General features: G+C 33.9%; 1 protein-coding gene across 1 annotated transcript in view; it reads right to left on the bottom strand.

Moving 5' to 3' along the window:
• Positions 1–22,657, bottom strand: part of LOC149578281 (heavy metal-associated isoprenylated plant protein 45-like) — a 39,867-nt gene that overhangs the window by 14,182 nt on the left and 3,028 nt on the right. The window contains exons 2-4 of the mRNA XM_089799906.1: positions 20,939–20,998; positions 20,786–20,845; positions 18,275–18,418 (exon numbers count right to left, since the gene is read on the bottom strand). Of these exons, the coding sequence (XP_089656032.1) occupies positions 18,275–18,418; positions 20,786–20,845; positions 20,939–20,998 (264 nt within the window). The remainder of the gene's footprint in view (positions 1–18,274; positions 18,419–20,785; positions 20,846–20,938; positions 20,999–22,657) is intronic.

Genomic DNA, 22,657 nt, shown 5'->3' with positions numbered 1-22,657 from the left:
GTCATCATAAGAATTTTCCAAGGGAGCAAAAGTTCTATTAGAAACATGTATAGGATCTTCTTTTTGTTTCTCAAGTGAATATAATGTGTTCATGTCTTCATCATTATCTTCGTCAAAGATAGGTCCATCATGAAATTTTGGCATAGGCTCAAGTGCTTGTTCTCTACAAAGGTCTTTAGATCTAGAAGATGAAGATATTTGATGTCTTGAAGTAGAGAATGTAGACCTAGAAGAAGAGGATGACCTCAAAGAAGGTGACTCACATGCATGTAAAGACCTTAAGGAAGATTCATGTAGTGATGCAATATTTTCCTCTAACCTTTTCTCAAGTTTAGACTTCATTTTTGTCATGCGCTTAGAGAGATGAAGGTAAGAAAGATCATTTGTCTCTTCTAGTTCTTTGTATTGTGCATATAGAACTTGAAACTCTTTAGTGACATGGAGGATATCATGATCATCTAGATTTGGTTGAAGTTTGGTAGCACAAGGTTTAGATTCCATAGTTTTAGATGCAAATCCAAGCATAAAAGAGCCTAGAAGATAACTTGATGTTGAAACTATAGGAGGTAGAGTGTTCACTTGCCAAGATAGTAGAGAGAGATTAAAGTGACTTTTCAAACAATATGTCCAAGAAACTTATGACATAAATGACTCAAGTCAATAGCTAGGCAAGATGCCCAAATAGCCAAATAGATAGAGCAAGTGGGGTGACAAGTGAACAACTCTCCAACCCAAGAGTGTAGTCAAGAAATCAAGAAAACCATTTCAGCAAAAGAATAACTAGCAAGCAGATATAGACCATGAAGACAAAAAAACCAAGAGTGCTAAGACCAAAAATTCACTTTAAGCATGTTCAAGAACTAGAGACATAGCAAATCAAAGTTAAATGATGAGACTCCCCTTAGGAAGCAACACAAGAAAAATGTTAAGACTTGATGCTTTGACTTGGTTGACAAAGTTTGACAATAGTTGATAGCATAGCAAATTTGATGTTCAAAAACAATTTCTTTCCAAGCAAGATAGTGACACATGGAGTATTCTTCAAACATTCAAGCAAGGGACAAAGAAACCTTGCATGATACAAGCATATGTGATGTCTCAAAAGAATTTTCTAGAATTATCATCATGTGTATGTTCAAAAGATTTTCACAAGTATACCACATTTGAGAACACATCAAGCAATATGTACCTAAAGGACATGGTTCATTACTCAACAACTTAGCCCACGCTTGATGCTCCTTCACCTCACACCAAGTGGTTTCCCACAAGAGATATTGGATTTGTCATGGAAGTGCCATAAGCACAACCAAGGGAACACATATGGTGAGTGTAAAATCTTGGGGTGATCCGAGTAGTCCACTAGGATGGATCATTGCACCAAGAAGTTGAGCGGCTAAAAAAGGTAGTTACTAACTTAGGGTGTTTAGATAGGGCTTCCATTCATAGTGTTCCTCTTTCTCCCAATTACGAGACACCTCACCTTGCGATGAGTAACCGATCTCGCGATCACAAGAGTACCTTAAGCATTCTTGCCTAGTGATCTCCTTATGGTCGAAATCCCATAAGTGATCACACTAGGCAAAGATAAACACTACGTCTACCAAAGTTTTGTGTCCTTGATAGCCTTGAGTTTATAGTGGGTTGGAAGAGCCAGGTAATCGGCTTGTCCCCACTTGGGTCGTTCCTCTCAGGTTGTCCGAGAGTAGGCCCTCTAAAGGATTCTAAACTACACAAAGTGGATCAAATTTTGAAAGTCAAGATTTCTGGTTCACCACAAGGGTGAAGAGCATACTCTCCTATTCCAATCATTTTCTCCCAAACACACCAAGAAGATTCAATTACCCTTTTCTTTTGAAACCAAATGGCAAGTCAAGATTTCTAATTCACCACAAGGGTGAAGAGCATACTCTCCTATTACCAAAAGACTCCAATCACAAGCTTTATGTGCCTATAAAAATGAACAATTAGTCAATGCCACACATGAAAACAAAAAAACAAGAAATTTTGAGTTTTTTATGCTTTGGGCAGCCCTGCAAACAATGTTAGTAGCCCTTGCGCATTTGAAGCTTTGACATGCGTTCTTTTTATGCAATGTTTCAATTTTTTTTTTTCATAAGGATGGCAACCTGTAATCACAACTTGTTAGCACCAAAAGTTAGTATGAAATAACATAAAAATCTGCAATAAAAAGTGGTGAGTTGCCTCAAAAATCCAATTTATCTTCCAACCAAGTGCATGCAAAGAAAGTGCAAGTTAATCACAAATGCTCTCATTTTTACTCTTTGATTTTGACCTAGTCAACAAGATTGGACTTGTTTACTATGATTTTTTATTCAAAAATGAAAATGAAAAGAAGAGACCCCTATTAAAAATCAGAGAGCTTTCCAAAAATGCAAGAAATTTTAAAAAATCTCTTCATTTGTGCTCTAGAGATCAATTTTGTCAAAACAGGCCAAATTTATCAAATCGAGTTTTTGATCTTTAATACAACTTCAAAATTCAAAACACAAAGAAAGAACCCCCATTAGAATTGAAAACCCTTTCTAAAAATGTAAGTTTTTTTGAAAAATTCGCTGATTTGTGATCAGAAATGGCTTTTTATGAAAAACAAAGAAAAACTCATAACTCCCGAAAATCACATCAAAATGCTCTAAAAATTGGACTAAGACATTTTAAGTACATATACCCAACTTGTAAAAAAAATTTCAAAACCAAAATCCAAGCGGTTTAAAAGATATGATCAAATCTTTAAACCAACTAAGTTTTTGGCCTTCAAACCAATTTACTTATGGGTTGGCCTTAAAACCAGAGTGATAATTTTACAAAAGAATTTGATTAGATCCAATATGCTGCTGTAAAAAACCAGAGATGAAAAATAAAAGCAAATGGAGCTAGAAACTTGATTCAAGCCCCACGGTGGGCGCCAAAAATGTACACTCGAATTGTGTCACACTCTAAACCCTTCTATCCAAACGATTCCATAAGTTTGGAATGCTTGGATGCCGGCTTAGAGCTCCCTATCCATGGAGTGAAAGAGAGTATATTTCAAGAATAAGAAGGCTCTCAGATGAGCCTTAGAGATACTCTTCTTGCTAGTAAACCATGCAATGGGAGGTTCCAAAGACAAGATGCAAGAATGCAAATGTCCCAAGGAGTTCCTCAAGAATGCAATGCAACTAAAGATTAAACTAGAATGAATATGAAAAGTGCAGCTATTCTAAGCATGGATGAGAGTGTTACTATCCAACTATTAGACTATGTGAGATTAAGCTACATGTAAAAATGAAAGCTAAGCTAAGATGCTATGGTATGAGAGAATGTAGACAAGAAATAGAAGTTCTCCACAAAGCTCCAAAGAAACCTGTTAGAAAACCTACAGCATAAAAATGTTCAAAAGAGGATTGATCCTTTGAGGGGGAAAGCTCTCTCCCTTTTAAAGATGCACGGACGATGGAGATCAAGATGAAGATGGTGGATGATCAATGGTTGAATTCGAAAATAGGAGTGATCCATGTGCACACACAAGTCAACCAATAGAATATAAGTTGACTTGTCACATAAGACAAAAAGTCTCACAAGCCTTTTCTTTTAATTGTAAAATAGAAAAAGGACTTTATGTGTGCACTTTAAGTGGGTTAGAAGAATGGGGTCTTTTATTTAATTAAAAGGGGACATGTTCTTTTAATCAAATGATGAACTTAGGATAGCATAGTCAAACTATAGGTTATAATCAAATAAATTGATTATTAGCAATTTGGCTTAGGTAAGTGATTAAATTAATTTAGCCTAAATGTTGAAAAGGGGGCTAATAGTCTAGATGACCATTTTAAGGTGATTACAGTCCAATTCTCTCAAAATATAGTTATATTGTGTAGGCCATGGTGAAGATTTAGCTACAATTAAAGATTTAGCTACAATATAAATAGGCACAACTGAGGTGTCTAGCAATGAAAGGAGTAACAAATCTCCAAAAGGATACAAGGTTGCCATATTTAACAAATCATCCTAGCCTTTGGAAGAAAGTTATTATTTTGAAATTTTGTACGCTATCTATCTAGGTTTGTGATGCAGGAGCATCAAGGACAAGGATGATGACATGAGAAGCCAAGGTGTCAACATGACCATATTGGGTCATTAAATGTGATAAGACCTTGTAAAGGTCCTTTTTGATATGTTTGTAATCATTAAAGTTCTTGGTTGTAAGCCATTAATGAAATCATAGTGAAAGGACAAGGAATGTACCTAAGGGTTATTAATGTAATGTAATGAAGTGTCAAGGGGTAGAGTCCTAGGGTGTACTAGGAAGTATAAATGTGGTCAAAGGTCATAATGTGCATGCAATTGAAAATATTATGTAACATTGTCAACAAGGTGACAATAGGTCACATAGGACACCATGATGAGTCAAGAGTTTAAGTGAAGGTGTTTATAAGTCTTTTAAGCATAGGGGAGTCAATTAATGTTAGAAGTTTCAGAAAGGTTTGAGTCATCAACATCCAAAGTCCTAAGAGTCAGTAAAGAGTCATTTTGAAAAGTTATTTAAAATGTTATTAAACTGTCACAGACAATTAGGGAGAAGTTGGTCATTTTCTAAGTGGTTAGGTAGTTTAGAAAGGAAAAAGGAGTTTATATAAGCATGCAAATGGATGTAAAGGATGTGTGTGTTGAGGATCATTTGTAAAAGATTTGAAAATTCAATAAAGAAACTAGTATTTCTCTGCCAGTTTGAATTGTCACAAAACAGTGACTTACATTTTGGTCATCTTTTAATTTGTGTAAGTTTCACTTTGTATTTGTCTTTCCTTTTTGAACACACCAATGCATTAGAAGGTTTTAAATATCCTTTTGATTAGAAGCAGGTCTTCTGCTAAAGAGTTTTTTGTACAGAAAAAAAACAAGTGACTGTCTGCTGTCACATGACAGAAAATTTTTTTTTTTCTCAGACAGATTTAAGAAATGATTCCTCCGATTGCTGTATTGTATTTGTAACTCATGGGAGAGGTTTTTTTAATGTCTAATGCACCCATTTAATATGATTTTATGCAGAAATATGTAGGGATGTTGGAGATAAAGAACTTTGATTGTAACAGGGTGTTGCTTGGAGTCACATGGTGTTTGGGACAATTATGAGTTGGGAGGTTCCATCCACATGAGGGGTATATTTTATGACTTGGAAGATCAAGATAGAACCATTTAAAGGTGTTAGATCCATTGGAAGGATTTGGAAACGTTTGGAAGGGTGTGTTTGAGAAAACCCTAGGCTTAGGCACCTAGGAAGGAGGGTTTGATGGATGAGTGGGAAAACCTTGATGGAATCTCCTGGAAATGTGAAAATTCATTGTTTGTGGTGAAGATAATACTTTTTTGGAGGTTAGATGATTTGTGGGATGAGAGCATTTAGTACTTGCTTTGTAATAGGAGGGCTAAAAGAGGGCTAATTGTGAGGCAGCAACATTAGTTTAGGTAGTTGGTCCAAAGGAGTAGTATGATATTTTGAGATATGTTCTATAGAAAAGAAAAGGGTATCTAGATATGGGTTTAGTTTTTAGAGTGTTTTGGAAAAGGTGAGAGAAAATAGTGAAAAATTGAATAGGCAGGGTTAATTGGAATTAGGCCTAGTAAGGGGCTAGAACTTGGGTTTTGGTATCAAATGAAGAGATGAGGGTTTGAAATCCTTGAAAGCATGTTAGTTGAATTTGTTTAAGGTGAGTGAAGGTTGAAGAAACACCTGGTGAAGGCAAAGTCAAAGTTTGAGCCTATTGAGACATTTTGGGCATTTGATGGGTGAAGGCAAAGTCAAGGTTTGAGCCTATTGAGTATGGACATTAAATGAAATTTCATTGGTCACCTAAACTAATAAAATCATTCAGCTTGTACAAATAAAATATATTTCAGGTTACAGATACTCATAGTGAACTTTAGATTGTTGACTTCAAGGGAGATGACAATTTATTCAGTCACCTCAGAATATTCTAGATTATCTGCTTCAAAAGGATAAGTTAGGTGTATAGATTGGATCTTCTAGCACAAATTTTTTCAAGAGGTTATGTGGTCAATCAACTGCCTTAGCTATTAGAAACTTGTTATCCTCGACAAAAAAAACAAGTGGGATACGAGAAGATGATATGAAGATTTCAGAAAGAATGGAAAATATATCGGTTAGAAGAGCTATCCAAAGAATTAGGAGATAATTGGATAAAAATTATGACACGTTATTAGTAACAAACATGGTGTTACTATTCAATAGAGAAGTTATGGAAGCCATTCAAGTACGCTACTGGATATATGCTAAACTTCTGGGTTTCTATATGGAAGCCATTCAAGTATGTTCCCTCTGTAAAGAATTCAATAAAGAAGTTATCAAATTCTTCCCCAAAGATGGAGATGAATCTTTGATCAACCATTTCTATTAGAATGATATTGTAGTATTTACCCATAATGATCATTTAAGTCACTTAATGCATAGTTCAAAATATCATTATTGACAACTATTGCTGAGGGCAAAAAAAAAAGGGTAAATATATAAAGGGAACAAAATGATCAAATATCAAACATTTTAGATAGCCACACATAAATCCCACATCACATTTGCATTGTATGTTATGGGCAGCAGTAGTTGTGGATCATTTTAGACCTACGACATGCAAAGTGTCCATTTTATGCTAGTTTGAGCTTCACTTGGTTTCAAGAATACTATAATATTATCTACTTAACAAGGCCAACCACATGAAGGTGGAAGCTCATCTGGCCTCACCCCCCTCCCCCTAACATCAATCTAAAGTACCCATTATCATCTATTACATACTTCATTCATTCATTCATCCATTTATGAACTGTAACATTCAATCAATACAATCACATAACATTCATTAATATGATATGAAATTCATTAATACACAATACTAATCAAGACTTCATTAACACATAACAATATTCATTAACATAAAATAAAAATATGTATTAATACGCATCATTCATATATAATTACTTAAAACAAAGTTCTTTCATTATTCAAGAAGGTTTATCAAAGAAGATTTTTAAAACATCATTTCTTTTTTTCATTTTTTTGAGCTCTCTTAAGAAAAGTGCTCATAGGAGCATCCATGTCTTCATCAGTCTCCTCTTCTGGCATGTGTAATGTCAAATTATGATGGCTCCTTCTCTTTGGAGGAACAGGAGGTTGCTGCACTAAAGGGGGCTCTGTTGCAAGAACAAGTGAATGGGATAAATTCGCATACTCTTTTTCTTTTTCTAACTGTTACAATTCTGTAATTAAGTACGAGTACAACATAAAATGAATTTTTCTTACCTGAAAATGCCATATCATGTATAATAACATTTTGATCCGCCACTGTGTCAACATGTTGAACACTTGGAACATGGTCCACTCCTTTAGCATGATGTTCAACATGCTCTGAAATATTCAAAAAAAGGATACACATCAAATTCCAATTGAAGATATTAAATTGTATTCATAATTGCATAATTAATTTCCAATAGCAAATTAATACCTCCACCACTATAATGCACATCATGGCCTTCGTCATGAGCAGGTTCTATGGTAGGATATGAAGGCTACAGTAAAATGTTATGCACATTTTTATGTAGTCAATTTATGTTTAAAACTAATACCAAAAAAGAATCTTCTCAACTATTTAATTTCATTTGCTTTTCATCTGACCAATTTACTTTTGAGATATCATTTGGTGCATTGGATTCTTGGGCAAGGCTTACAAATTCTTCGCGTAGGCGTGCAGCCACAACTTTATAGCCTTCCTTCAAGGCAATTTTTCTATCTTCATCTGTGACCTCCACATTGAAATCTGTGCCTTGTGTTTTTTTCTTGATCATGTTAGTTTTCCATGTATGGTTTCATTAAACAAAACTATTTGCAATATTATATTAAAAAAAAAAGGAAATTTCATTGCTCTACTTACAAGTCGAGACTGGAGATTCATATAGCCACCAGAGCCAAGTTTGTGTTGGTCAACCTTTTCTATTCTTGCTTTTGTAGCCACAGATGTGTCCTGCAATCTATGAACAATTTCAAACATCTTAGATTATATATTTACAAATATCAATAATTAGTGCATGATTACAATGTACTTAATACTATAATGACATACCTCTTTTTTCCCTGTGCTACTTCATTATCTCTATCTTCACATAGCCTTTTCTCCTTTGCATCTTCTATTATTTCATTCCACTCCATTGGTGGAATCATAGGAGGATGGTTGTACTTTGGGTTATCCTTAAGAGCCCTTCTATATTGATCCCTCATAGTCTTTATATGCTTTTCTGCCCTTTTCAGAAGTAGGCCAGTGTCAAAAATGTTTTTCCCAAATTTCTCCTCAATAGATGCAATCAACTGATCTTTGAATTCCACAGCTTGTAAATTCCACCTTTTTAAAAACAAATAGATTGTTAGATCAATAACTTTAATATATTAAAATAAATAGAAGAAAAGAAAAATTATGTAGCAATGATATGAAACTACATACTTTTTATGTATGGTGGCTCCAAATAGTCTCAATGTCATATGAAAAAGATGTTCAAAGAAAGCATTATTGCCTACAAAAATATAAAGGATTTATCAGTCCAAAATGAGTAATGTAAAAGTAAACTAAGTTTACACTTTAAATAATAAAATTTTTAAAGCACCTGGAAGCTTTCGTTCTTTTAATGGAAACATAGTTTTCTTATTCAGCAACAATGCCCCTTCATACGAACCAGTACTAATCACGCAAACTGCTCCAGGAAATGGATCAACTTCAGTAGTACTGCTCTCTATTGGTCTATCACCTGAAACATCATTACAATTAAATGACAATTAACATTATCAGATTTCCACAATCCATTTGTAAATAATTTGTCTTTTGGATTTGATTGTGTGCGATTTTTTACCATCAACATTTTGGATCATACTACATGATCCATCATCAGGATGAGAAAGTGCAGGAGTAGAGATATTGCAGACTGTGCCTTCCTCCAAAGATATAAAAACAAGGGAGAGCCAATTAAATGACAATTTTAGTACTACTCTCTGTTGGTCTACCTCCCTGCCTATGTCCATGTCTCTCTATGTGTGGGTATATATGTATGTATGTATATATGCATAGTGTGTGTATGCATGTGTTTGTGTGTATGCAGGCTTCTGTAGACATCATTTAAGCACTGATATGCTACTTTTTTGTTCATCAACTTGTACAAATAAATTACAAAATATAGCAAAACAAGGTTTTACCAGTTCTAGTTGGCATAGACAATGATGTTTGCATGGTCCTTGTTGCCGACAATGCAACGGGCAATACTAGACCGCCAACGAAAGGAGGAGTCCACACTTCATCATGAGCTGAAGAATATAATATTGTTAGCAAAGACATTTGCAATGGATAAAGATCAAATGGGATACTAGTGAGAAACGTCCACAAAAAAAATGTTAAGTGTGTTACTTACACAAAGGTTTTTTGCAACAACCCTCACCATGTTCACCATGTGATGTCGCAACTGGCACATATGTCTATACAAGAACACATAAAATTAGAGATCATGATCCATAAGATACTATAAAATATTAATATCTATTGAACTTCTATTACTACTTTAGTCGAATTACTGCTTACCTTCAAAGATTGGATTCTACGGTCCAATTCTATTCTCAATGCCTCTTTCTCCTCACTTTTGTCACCCTTGATGATAATATTAACAAGTTCATCAGTGTATCTTTGCTTAATTTTTTGGGTGATGAATACAGGGTCAGTACTAAGGGCAATGTCATGTAGATATGACACCCATATTTCAAATAGCATTTGATCAGTAATCATTGTAGCTTTTTCCTATCATTTGTGACATCAAATATCCGTATAATTTCATCAAAATAACTCCAAAGCCATAAAGAAAAGAACATAATAATATGACATTTATTTCTATATTAACATTAAAATTTACAATAACTAATGTTTACCTCTATTGAAGGTGTCTGAGATGGTGCATCCATATCGTTCTGTGAAAAAAATTAGTAAGTCTTAGAAATCAGCAGCAAAATTAAAGTAATAGACTTACCAAAAAAAAAAATAATAAAGTAGATTGTATATGTAAATCATTTGTCTTAAAAATTTAGCGTAACTAATTTTTATATCTAAAAAAATATTTGACATGTTCTACTTAATGTTTATATGTGCACATATGGTTTGGAAAGAAAAATTTGGTCATACAAGACCCCATCATAGTTGACATTGATCCTACCTGGACATTTCATTGATCATCATGATCTTCATCCATGTCATCATCATCATCACCATCATCGTACTTGTCACTTTGATCATCGTTGTCACCACCACCATCTTCATCAGCATCATCATCCTCTTGATCACTATCATCATCATGACCATCATCACCATGATCATCACCATCTTCATCACCATGATCATGATCGTCATCAGCATCATCATCATCATTATCACCATTATCGTTAGCATGACCAAAATCATCACCATCTTCTTCTTCTTCATCGTTGGGTAATTGTCATTCCTGATAATCATTTACTTCCTCTTGTGCTTCTTCAATATCTTCTTCTTCAATCACATTATACTTTACCAGCCTTCCTCTTGGGTCATGTCTAACAACAAATGACCAACCCAGTAACACTTGCTCACATTGGCTTGGAAGAACATAGGGCTCATCTCCGATTGGCTCAAATGACCTTCTATTAATCATAGTAAATCCACTATCGTGTTCAATAACAGTCCTATCGAGATCATTTTGATTCAGTCATAACCTGAACCATTTGACAACAAATAGAACTATTTTGAATGAATTAAAGTTGCACTCAAGTATATCATCCAAAATGCTATAGTATCAATTTTCAGATTGTTGAGGATGTATGTCAGTTCTAGATGAAATATTGGTGACCATGAAAACAACACTTATCCCGAAATCACACGTTTTCTTTGTTTTATCTAACTTTTTTGTGCAAAATTTATAGCCATGGTAGTACATAGCTTTGTGGTGTTTGACCTGCAATTATTCAAACATGTCAAGAATCTTCTCATTGATCCGTGAGTTGATATTAAACTTATGTCTCATGATTAGTAATCTTATGCATACCTTTTTATCTCTTAAGCCATATATTAGATCAAGTACCATTGGTGTTACATTGGGATCTCCATTACGATGAGCTTCTTTAACCAATGATACAACACCATCCCATATTAATGAGTGACCATTTTTTTGACACTGTTCAATCCATACTATCATCTAATCAAGATTGTTTGCAATATACAAGTGTAGTGCATCCCACTCACGACCAACTATAAAGAAGACAATTACACCAGTTAGAAACAACTTATATATATTGATGATGGATAAGAATTGTTAAATTTTTTTAAAAAAAACTTATAATTACCTCTCACCCTCCTCAATCTACCTTTCCCTGTTAGGTACTCCCCTTTGAATTTGTCATTACAGTTGGGATCCCAAATGCTATCTACATGGATACCTGCTACAAACTTTGAAAGATACTCACTAATATACACCATGGTTTGGTATATCATATATCCCTCTATCATAGAACCCTCAAGATGTGCTCTTTGTCAAACCAAGCCCTTCATAAATTTCAAGTGCCTCTCAACCATCCACATTGATCTAGCTTGTATGGGTCCACACAATTCAATCTCCTCAACTTGATGTATGAGGTAGTGTTCTTGAGCATTGAAAAATGTTGGAGGTAAACACTTTTGCATTTCCCACATAAGATGTAAAATTTTTCTCTTCCAATATTTAATATCTTTTATATCAATTTCTTTAGATGATAACCACCTAAAAGAGATTCAACACGCAAAAACATATAAAGGAGATTTTAAATAAAATTATACAATAGATTTCAGATAAAAAGCTACAAATCTAAGCAAAAACACTTCTAACTTCATGTATTTTCCAAGATCATATATAACTTGTTTAATACTATTATCAAACTATTGTGGAAGGGATAGAGGTAGGATGAACTGCAATCATTAAAAAATGATCATTTCAATATATTATTAAATAATGCAATTGGTACTACATTCAATCTTACAAATATATTGTAAATAGAAAACATGACTTACCTTGAGGAAGGTATGCCAATCATGTGTTTTCAACCCTGGCCCAAAATCACCATTCTTTGATAGAAGAGTGCTTATATTTGCAGCAAATCCTATGGAAAATTTTGTTTTTTATATGACTTCTTTTAATGCATCACTTTGTTGCTCCATTAATAACCAAGGAAGGGCACTTGTATTTATGCGGTCTCCATTGCTATTTGATTCAATGAAAACTTTTAGTGCATGATTGGATTCATGAATGTCAGTACAAATTTTAGCAATTTATTCTCTATTACGGCTTCCATCCAACATTTTCCATAGTGTCTCTATTACATTCTTTTCAATATGCATAGCATCAAACAAATGCTCGATTAGAAGATCCTTGTAGTATGGTAAACTACTAAATTGAGTAGGATAACTTTTCATTCCTCTAGGAAGTTGGTCATTGATGCCTTGACAACCTTCACAAGCATCAATTACAGCATTAGTAAATATAAGACAATATCAAAATACAAATTTTAAACTTTGGATGAGAAATTGGACATTACCTAGATGATTTAGTCGATCGTATTCCAACTTCCATAAATGAGGTGTCATTCTTCATGGCCTTGATGATGTCTCTTCTTTCCCATTGAAAAGATGTTTTTTGGCAATTTGATACCTATGATTATTGTGGAGAAATTGTCTAAACTCATCAAACACCTGCTTTCCTAAACTTCTTGAATGACGACATTTCATCTTCGGACCACAAACTGGACATGCAAATTTTCCCTTTGTCTGGAGACCTAAAAGATCATGTATAATTGGATCATGTACAATTATCATGTGCAACTTAAGCATTCTATAGTAATGTGTAAGAACTATAACATACCAAAAATATGTGATCTTAACAATATAACATATCGCAAAAATGAGTTAGCCCAGGGGCATCATGTATTGTCCATACAAGCATTGCATGAAATTGAAATTGTCGATGTCCTATCGGTCTAGAGATGTCATACATAGTGATGCCATTCCATAACTTCAGCAACTCGTCAATTAGGGGCTCAATATACATGTTCATATCTTTAACTTGGTATTTACCTAGCAATTGAATGAACATAAACATTACATAATTATGCACTATTTATAAATTAATTTAGATAATTATAAAATCAAAAAATACCTAGCACAATCATTGACAACATTATGTGCTCCTTTTTATGGACATCCAAGGAGGAATGTTATTGTTAATAACAAAAATAGGTCATACTGAGTAAACAGATCTCATATCTCCATATGGATTGACACCATCTGCTACTAATGAAAGCTTCAGATAACGAGGTTCTTCTTTAAAGTGTGACCATATTTCTTTTATCTCTTTAAATGCAAAACCATTAGCAAGCATTCGCATAATGTCATCCTAACTTCTATTGCATGCATGGTAATCCATAAATTGTGCCAAGCTAACACACTTGAATAACCGTTCAAGACATGGAATAATGGGAATGTATCGAAGAATCTTGTGAGGCACTTTTTTTGTTATTTGATCTGATCAATATCTACTAACATAAAAATTAGGGCATTCTATTGCAAATTCATGTTGTTTATGATATAGAATGTGATCATTGGGACATGCATGTATTGTCTGATACTTCAATCCAATCTGGTCCATAATGTTAGATAATTCTCGGTATGAATGAGGCAAAATGTTTGATGGTGGTAATAAAAACTCACTTATCAACCTACAATAAAAAATATGCATTGTTAATATAATGAATAGTAATTGTATGCTAACATTGAAGATGAAAAAAATGACATACCTTAGCATACATGACATTGCTACATTGGATATACTATTCATAACTTTTAAGTTCACCAACAACACTATAGCCAAGAGTAGAGTTGTTTGGGAGCCTTCGTATAAGGGATCGTGTGCCTTCTCAAGTATAGGTATATCAAGACCATCTTCATCATCATTATCAGATTCACTAGTACCATCATTGTGAGGCTCTTCATCACCTGCCCCAATACCATCTTCTTTAATCATGTCCTCTGGCACATTATCATCTTCTTGCATGGGAGTGTTATCCTCAGCTTGCATATTCACACCTCCATGTTCCTCCAGTAGGAAATCCACATTCAGCAATGGACAAAAATCGTGGCCCCCTTCAACATGACCATATTGCCTACAATGAATCTGGACTGTTGTGATTAAAATTCTTTGATTCTTTAAGCCCTTACAATTTTTGCAAGGACAATAACATTTAACAAGTTTTCTTCGAAACTGAGCCCACAATGCAGCCATTGTCTCATTATTTTGTTCTAGGTTCATATCGTCAGGCGTGGTCTTTCTTCACAAGAAAATATACCTGCAAATAAATTGGACATGTTGTAGTTAATGTTTATATCTGCACATATGGAAATTGTTGATTAATGTTTTCAAATGTAACTAAAATGATCCTATAATTTCTAGAAGGCCTAGATGTTTGCAAAATGTGGATTTATAGACAATGTATCTTAGTTATTTGCAAAATGCCTCAAAGAGATGTCACAAGCTGAAAGTTACTTAGGTGCTAATAGCAACATGCCATGACTAATCCTGATAGCAATGACTAATGTGATTAATGCATCAACTAATTAATGCAATCTTCAATCAAGAACATGAGAGATCAAAAGATGGGCAAATCTCAAAAATGTGTGAGCCTAAGATCATTACAATTTCAGCCATGAAATAATTGCAATTGAATTTTGTTGAAAAATAGGCCTAAGTGGGTTGGCTTAAGGGTCAAAAGAAGAATTCAGATTTCACTTAATTACAGATCAATTAGCTTATGCAAGTTTGGCCTCATGGTGGTTGTACAATTAAAAAAAACTTAATCCTTAGACCATTTGGGCCTAACATCAAGGGACGTGAATTTAGTACTCAAACATCTATAAAGGTTGGATGTCATAGAACTAATATCAAGTTTCTATTTCTAAAGCAAAAAATGCTCTAAATAAATGTTTGTTGTTAAATGTGATTAAACTATAGTAATAGCATCCAAAATAGTACCATTTGACATGCATGCATTTAAATTAAGGTGTCAATGCTTCCCCAATAAAGCATTAGAACTTTGAGCATTTAGAACTTACATCTATAGAACCCTCGTGATCCTATGTGAATAGCAGGCAACTCACAGCTCAACATCAATGACTTCATATGAATTGATACAAGAATTAATAATGTTTCACATTGAAGGATGACTTCAAACCAAGATTACAAAGGGACACAACCCCAAGCTTTTTCTAACTCTCCCTATACCTATTGCATTTCAGAGACACAGGTATGCATTAGAAATGCCCCAGGGTCATTGCTAATCACCAGTGCTGGTCCAAAAATGGCACTCAACCATCCATAAATAAAATCAGCAGTACAAAAAGATCAAGGGTTGGCTGACCCTCCCCAGGATAGCTGAGTCCATCAATGATGTCCCTCAACCATACTAGAGTCAGTCCACCATCCCTGGTATCAGGATCATTTTAGAAAAGAAAAAAAAAATTTTCTTCCCATGCCGAATAAAAATAATCTCAGGCTTATAAAACCATGCATATATGTTGAGGGAGAGGAGTATATTTTGTTCCCACAGAGAGGAATGGAATACCATTTTCATTAGGGATAGAAGATTATAAGAGATTTTGGCAAAGTCATACAGGTATTAAAAGAAAATAACACAGAAAATAATATTGAGCTACTCTTATAAACCATCCAAAACAAAATATAAATGACAAAACATACTTTGTACAGTTTTCACTTATTCTAGGCTTGGTGAGTTGTTAAAACAACTCGTAACCAAAATATAACTGAGCACTTAGAGTTCCCAACACTCCCTCCACTTACTAGCATATGCTCCTTATTTTCAACTTATAGGTTATTACTCTCATTTTTTCTAACATGTTGTTTTATAATTTATTCATTCATTCTCATGGAAGAAGAACTTTTTTAAAGTTATTACACACTCAAGTCTCAACACTAAGGATAGGAACAAACATTGTTATTTCTGTATAAAATTTATTGATTGAAATTGTTTGATATGTGTGTACTGCAGCATAACAAGATCTAGTTTCAAACTCCACCCATTAGAATATGTCCCCATTTCAACCTATATGCTATTGCTCATGGGTTTGCTTCTAAAATATTGTTTTACTATTCATTCTAATGGAAGAATAAAAACTTTCAAGTTATCACTCTCTCAACATTAATGAAAGAAACAAAGTCTGTCCCACTTCTGTGGACATGCACAATCTACATGTGTGCAAGTATGGGTGCAGTGTGTACATGTGCATGCATTTAGGGTGTACAGGGGGATCACGATGTGGGTGTGAATGTGCACATGTGTGTGGTGTGTGTCCATGGACCAAAATTGAGGGGACACTATGAGAAGGATCTAAATATCCCCCTTTCAATAGATTTTATATTCAACCTGATTAAGATGAAAAAAATAAGATGACTAAACATAGGCTGGAAATTTTGGTGGCTTTCTTTTATGCACCAAGTTTAAGTTTCTATATTTCAAGATGTCAAGTTGAAACTATTTTTGAGTCTACTCTATTTATCTATACAAAGATTAAAGCAACCTTTGTTGATAAACAAGATGTCAATTGAGAAATTTTTTTCCTTTCTCTCTTTTGGCTACTAGAGATCTGAATTCATCATTAATGAATTTGGAGTTGACGGAAAGAGCAAAATAGGGGATGCAGAGCTTAAAGCTGCTAGGTTTCCTTTCATTCAATAGGGAGTAATGTTAAAAGTGGAGTAATGTTAAAAGTTGTGATTTTTATGCTCTGATTGAAGTTCCACTAACATGTATGAAATGTCTTCTTGTATGGAAGAAGAAGATGCTCCTCTTAAAAATGAAGGGAATAAGCTAGCTTTGATTGGCTTATACTTAGATGTAAGTTGAAAGCAAAGAAGTGTTATTTTTTAGAAGACTGCTCAATTTAATTTTCAGCATGCTTTAATAGGCTCTAAGGATAATTCTATTGAATTGACTTTGGCATCATTTTTTAGTTCAGAGCCCATAAAAAACTTAGTTTTCTTTCTTTTTCAATTTAATGAGTGTGGAGGATGATAGGACTAGGTTAGTTTTGGCTTATTGCCAAGTTCTTTTTTTTTCCAACTCATTCAGAATAAGTGGAAGCTTTAGGTTTCTTAGTTGGGGACGCATATAAATTGCTTGGACCTAAGGAGCAGGATTCAAATACTACTTTGCTTATATAAGATTTAGGAGCCATTTATATATGATTTATGAGCCATTTATATTTCATCAAAGAGGGATATTTTCATCACTTAACTCTATCTTCTTATGCCAGAGTTCTGCATTACTTCCATAACTAAAGTCTAATAATTGATTAAAAAAACTCTTATGTTTTGTCACAAAATCCTTCCACTTTTCAGCATATTTCCTAACAATAGATGTAGTACTTTCTATAATAAAGAATAATAACAAAAGAAGCCAAATATGGCCATTTAACTTATCAAAGCCAAATGTATAGGTCACAAATCAACTTGGCTTTGGAATAATATTATAGATATTATTGTTGAACAACTCAGGGCAATAATATCCTTCTAGATGAAAATAAGCAAAATGGCCTCTATGGCCAACCTTACTTTCTCCCAAATACCTTTGTAGTCATATGGTTGCCATCAGATACCTGCTTTGAATCTTCCCTCTCCTATACATCTACATACCAAGGAATAATTTTGACTGGATGAGCTTCAGTGTTAAACACCCAGTGGTCAAGGGATATGACAGTGGATGGTGAGAAAAGAAGATACAAGAACTTCAATGTTTCTGCCAAAAAAAGCTTTTCATCATATCATCCGAAAACTTGCAAGCCCGAGAGAGTGTATATTAGATTGTATAAGGGAAACTGCCAGGGCAGAAAATCGTGCCATTTCTAAAGTTGTGGATGATATTTTACTTAGCAAGATGCTTTAGAGATTTAATTCTTCTAAGGAAATCCCATTAAACATGCTTTAGATTTATCAACTACTCATGAATATGGTCAACAGTGTTTGTGGTGTAGACTCCAATTGTAGGGGGTCTGAAGCATTTCTTAGGGGACAATAATTAAAAAAAAAGGGAAAATTTAAAATAGAGAGGATTTTAAAAATTTATAATACAAGACATTCACAACATTTATTATATGACCATACATATCTATGTTCTAACTTCTGAAAAAAGCCCCCCAATATCATTTTTGGGTCCAATTTGGGGTCGGACAGTTTGGGTTCGATTAGGTTGTCTAGATTTTCCCTGTGTCCACTCCAAACCTGATCGAGCCTGAGTAGAACCACAGATCGCCCTGTCAAAAAGCTAAAAGAACAACATTTTTTAAAGCATATTTAAAAAAAAAAACTCTGAATTATCCCAATTATGCCTTAAATTAGGGAAGTTTAACCTCTTTTGCCTCATTTCACAAATGCAAGTGAGTAAAACAACATTTTTGGTTCCAAGCTAACATTATTTTTTCAAGGTCGCTACATTTTTCTTAAGGGTGAGGCAATCAGAGAGTGACATACCAAAAGGGCACATTTATCTATCAAAGGTGAATGAATCCTATCAGAAAAGAATTCAAAATTTTTCAAATTTTTATAAAACCCTTTTATAGATACTATAAGAATTATGTCAATTTTTGTGTTTATTTTGAAGTTACAGGATTATGAATTTGTCATGTCTTTTCATGTTGTGTTCATACAAGATGGTAGAAAGTTCTGGTTTAGTTGCCCCATGTGTAGAGATCATATAAACTTAATGCAAAATCACCTCTTTGGCAACATACAATAATTATTGACTCATTTCAATGTGGCAGGGATTCTTGTTGGAAACTCTAGCTAATGTAGGAATGAATATAAGAGCTTGTACAGTCAAGTGAAAGATCACCTATGCACCATTACCAAATCAGGAATGAGATTTTCTTCAAAGCCAAATAAAAAAAATGTTCCAAAAGAAACAAGAGTCAGAAATATTAGAAAACAAAAAGATGTTGATGTGGTAAGTACTAGATTAAAACAAAAAGTGCAAGGATTCAGAAACATAATACTAGCTTTGAGCACAACTTGTTGGCCACATCCTTTCATGCTAGCAATCTCTAGTATAGGAAAAAGAAAATGGTGACAACAGAGTTGCAACATTAGGAAATAGTGTATGTTTCCCAACAATACTTCAAGTACAACAACTTTAGGAGTGAGTGACATCCTACAAGAATATGTAATCTACAACTATCTACAATTACATAAGATGCTGAATAGTAGTCAAAGGGGTAGCTATTAGTCCAGAGGTCTTATCTAGGTATCAATTTCAGATCATTCTAATGCTGTTAATAATAATAATAACTAAGTCCAATCATGATACTAGTAGTTTCTTAGTGGCTACTTTCATTGTAATGGTCATCATGATAATGAATTAAGCTTATCACATTGTGATTGTGATTACCCACTAGGAAGCTGTCTCCAACCATTTTCAATTAGAAGCAAACATCAGTAAAAAAATAGAGAACCCCTAATCAAAATTGAAATCCATCATCATGAAAGATGATTTCCTACCTCTTGCTTGTGATCATATAGATATTCCTTGAAATTGGTTAAATAAACAATAAACAATTACAATTGTTTGCATAGCTACAATGTTCACTGTGCTCTATGTGTCATAATGTTCTCTTAAACTTGGACATGTCAGATAAATGTCATTGGAACATTCTTTTAAGTCAAGTAAAATTGACTAAGCTCAAGCAAGGAAAATATTTCATGTGAACATTGAAAAAATCATGTATAGAGGTAATCTTCTAGTAAACTATGAATAGAAGTAAACAAGTACTTACATCTCTTAGTCCTACATATCCAGACTCAACATGACAGTTTGCCTCAAGTGCTTTAAATATCTCCCACCCCCAATCTCGATAAGTTTTATTTCTAGTTGTCTCCAAAGGTAAATGAGTGTATGTTTGAATTTTTATAGGAAATACACATCACTATTAAGGCGAAACAAATAAACAATGTGGGGAACACTGTTTCTTATGCATTCAATCTTTCTTTGTTATCTATGTATACATTTCCCAATGAATTGGACTAGGTTGTAATTAAATAAGGTTTTCTACATACACATGCACTTATTCTATTTATTATTTATCTTATAACAATAATAAGTCATTTAAATTTTTAGTGGTTGCTTTATGTAGCATCATAAATTCTAACCTTGTACATTTTACACTATTTTATGAGCCCTTGCCTTAGTATGTGGTATCTTGGCTCTTATCAGAGCCCATTTTTGACTAAACTATTACAAATCCAATTTCATATCCTCACATGATGATCCAAACCATTATCCTCAACAAAGGATATTTGACCTCCCACTCGCTTCTCTTGTTTTGGAAGGTTAATGGTGCTTAGAGTGCCATTGACTAACAAATTTGGGTCCATTTTCAAATATGTTAATGTCAGGTTATATTCAAAAGTTTCTGGTCTCTAACCCCATTTATTAAAATGTTTATCCTACAATATTGAGCTTATCCTACACTAAAATCCAAGAAATTTTAAATGCTTTTACTTTGAAGGATAGTAAAATTGATGTTATACCAATCCACATATTAAAACATTTATTAAAACTGATATTTCAGCATTCCCCATATGGCCTCATTCAGTTATTGTAGGATAAAAGTTTTAATATCCAGTTTGAAGTACCAACCCGCATATTAAAACTGATAAACATTTTAAATCCTACAACTGATGTACCAATCTGCATATCCTACAATAAAATCCAAAATAGTTGAATATTTCTATGCATTGATTCAACTCTTGCAATAAGTGAAACAAAAAATCCTCTTTAATACATCCTCACCATGCCCAGCAGAGTAAAAACCATGCCCAACAGAGTAAAAACCATGCCCACCACAAAGCTCTGGGAACTTCAAATCACTAGAGTAAAAACCATGCCCTAAACTTCAATTGATCACTGGAAAAACCCTTACAACTCCCGTGCGCGCGTGAAAGAAAATAATGAAAGAGGCAGAAATTGCCCTTTTCACATGTTAAGCTCGTGTTGGTCAAAATTTCAACCAACATGGACATGGAATTTAAAAAAACCATATTTTTTCTTTCCATATTCTGACCAATCTAAAACATTTTAATAGATGGTCAAAAATTTTGGTCTAAAAATGGGGTCAAATGCACTAGTGTGTTCACCTTCAAGTACACAATCGAAGTTCTTCAAAGTTGTATCATAAGTTTAGTTCCTTCTGAAGGATTCCTTCTAAATTCTTATGCACGGAGATGTGTACGTGTGTAAAAAGATAAAGATATTGTTAAGAAGTGGGGGGCATTGAGAAAGACTGGATGGATAAGTAATGCCTTCATTTTCCCAATCCAAGCATTGTTATAGAAATCGATCTGTATGAAAAGTGGCAAATTTGGAGAGGACCAATTTTTGAAACTTCAAGAATTGATTCAGCTCACCATAAAATACCCAATATCTACCATTAAATTTTGGGTTGCCCAATTCAATCACACTTATTGAAAGGCATTATATTATCAACACAGGGTTCTCAAATTGCCAAGTCTGCAAAAAATATTTAGGAGTCTGTAACATAAGAATTCATGGTCAAGATGTTAAATTTTGGATTACCCAATTCAAGCATGCTTATTGAAAGGTGTTACATTATTGACACAGGGCTCTCAAATTGCCAAGTTTGCAAAATATTTAGGGGTCTGCAACATAAGAATTCATGCTCAAGATGTTAACATTTATACTTCACTTTGATAGTGTCTCTTCAATTTTTATCAACATAAACTAAGGTAGCAAGAGTCTAAACCATGAAAAGTCCATGAAAAATAAGAGTTTTTCCAAGAGATATTGGGAAGTTTTGGATCTCTACAAGTTGTGTTTCACTATCCAGGGTTGCATCATTGGCCTCTCATATGGCCCAAGATCAAGCCTCAAAAAAACATTTTGTCTCATTGCAAATCCATGTGACAATTACAATGCAGTATATCTCAGATCATATTAAATCCTCTGGCTATCAATAGTTTGGCTTAAAATTAAGCATTGCCTAAATATGAAATGGTAGGTACTGGTAAAACCTGAGATTAATTATTTATGTTTAGCCTACAATAATTCTCATTGCAAATGTGGTTTTCATGGAGTAAAACTGATCTTCCTTACCTCCTTAACCATTTGGAAGTATTTGGAAGTAAGAGATATATTGATGAAGAGTTTGTTTTCTTTCATTGTTCTTTTATTAAAACCATTAATGTTTGGTAACTTATGCAGGAGAGAAACAGATTTAGGTCTTATTTTGTCTCTAATCTCTATCTACCGGATGAGGGAAAATTCAATATGATATAGATGGAGGAAAGAAAGATAATGTTGATGAAAGATCATGTAATATTACCCTTAAGGAAAAATGGGGAAATAATGAAAAGAGAATCTTCCAAGGCTCCATCTACACCTACATAATATAATGGGTAGAAAGATACCATAACAACTGAGTTACATATGCACAATGCAACAAAGATAACAGTGGAGCCTCACAGCTGGTGAGCTGAGTTCCCATGAAGACAC

Source organism: Cupressus sempervirens, chromosome 1 (genome assembly GCF_028749045.1).
Source record: "Cupressus sempervirens isolate cs-2001-9-10 chromosome 1, ASM2874904v1, whole genome shotgun sequence".
NCBI classification, from domain to species: domain Eukaryota; kingdom Viridiplantae; phylum Streptophyta; class Pinopsida; order Cupressales; family Cupressaceae; genus Cupressus; species Cupressus sempervirens.
Note: the sequence above shows the minus strand (reverse complement) of the source record. Positions and strands in the feature narration are given on the sequence as shown.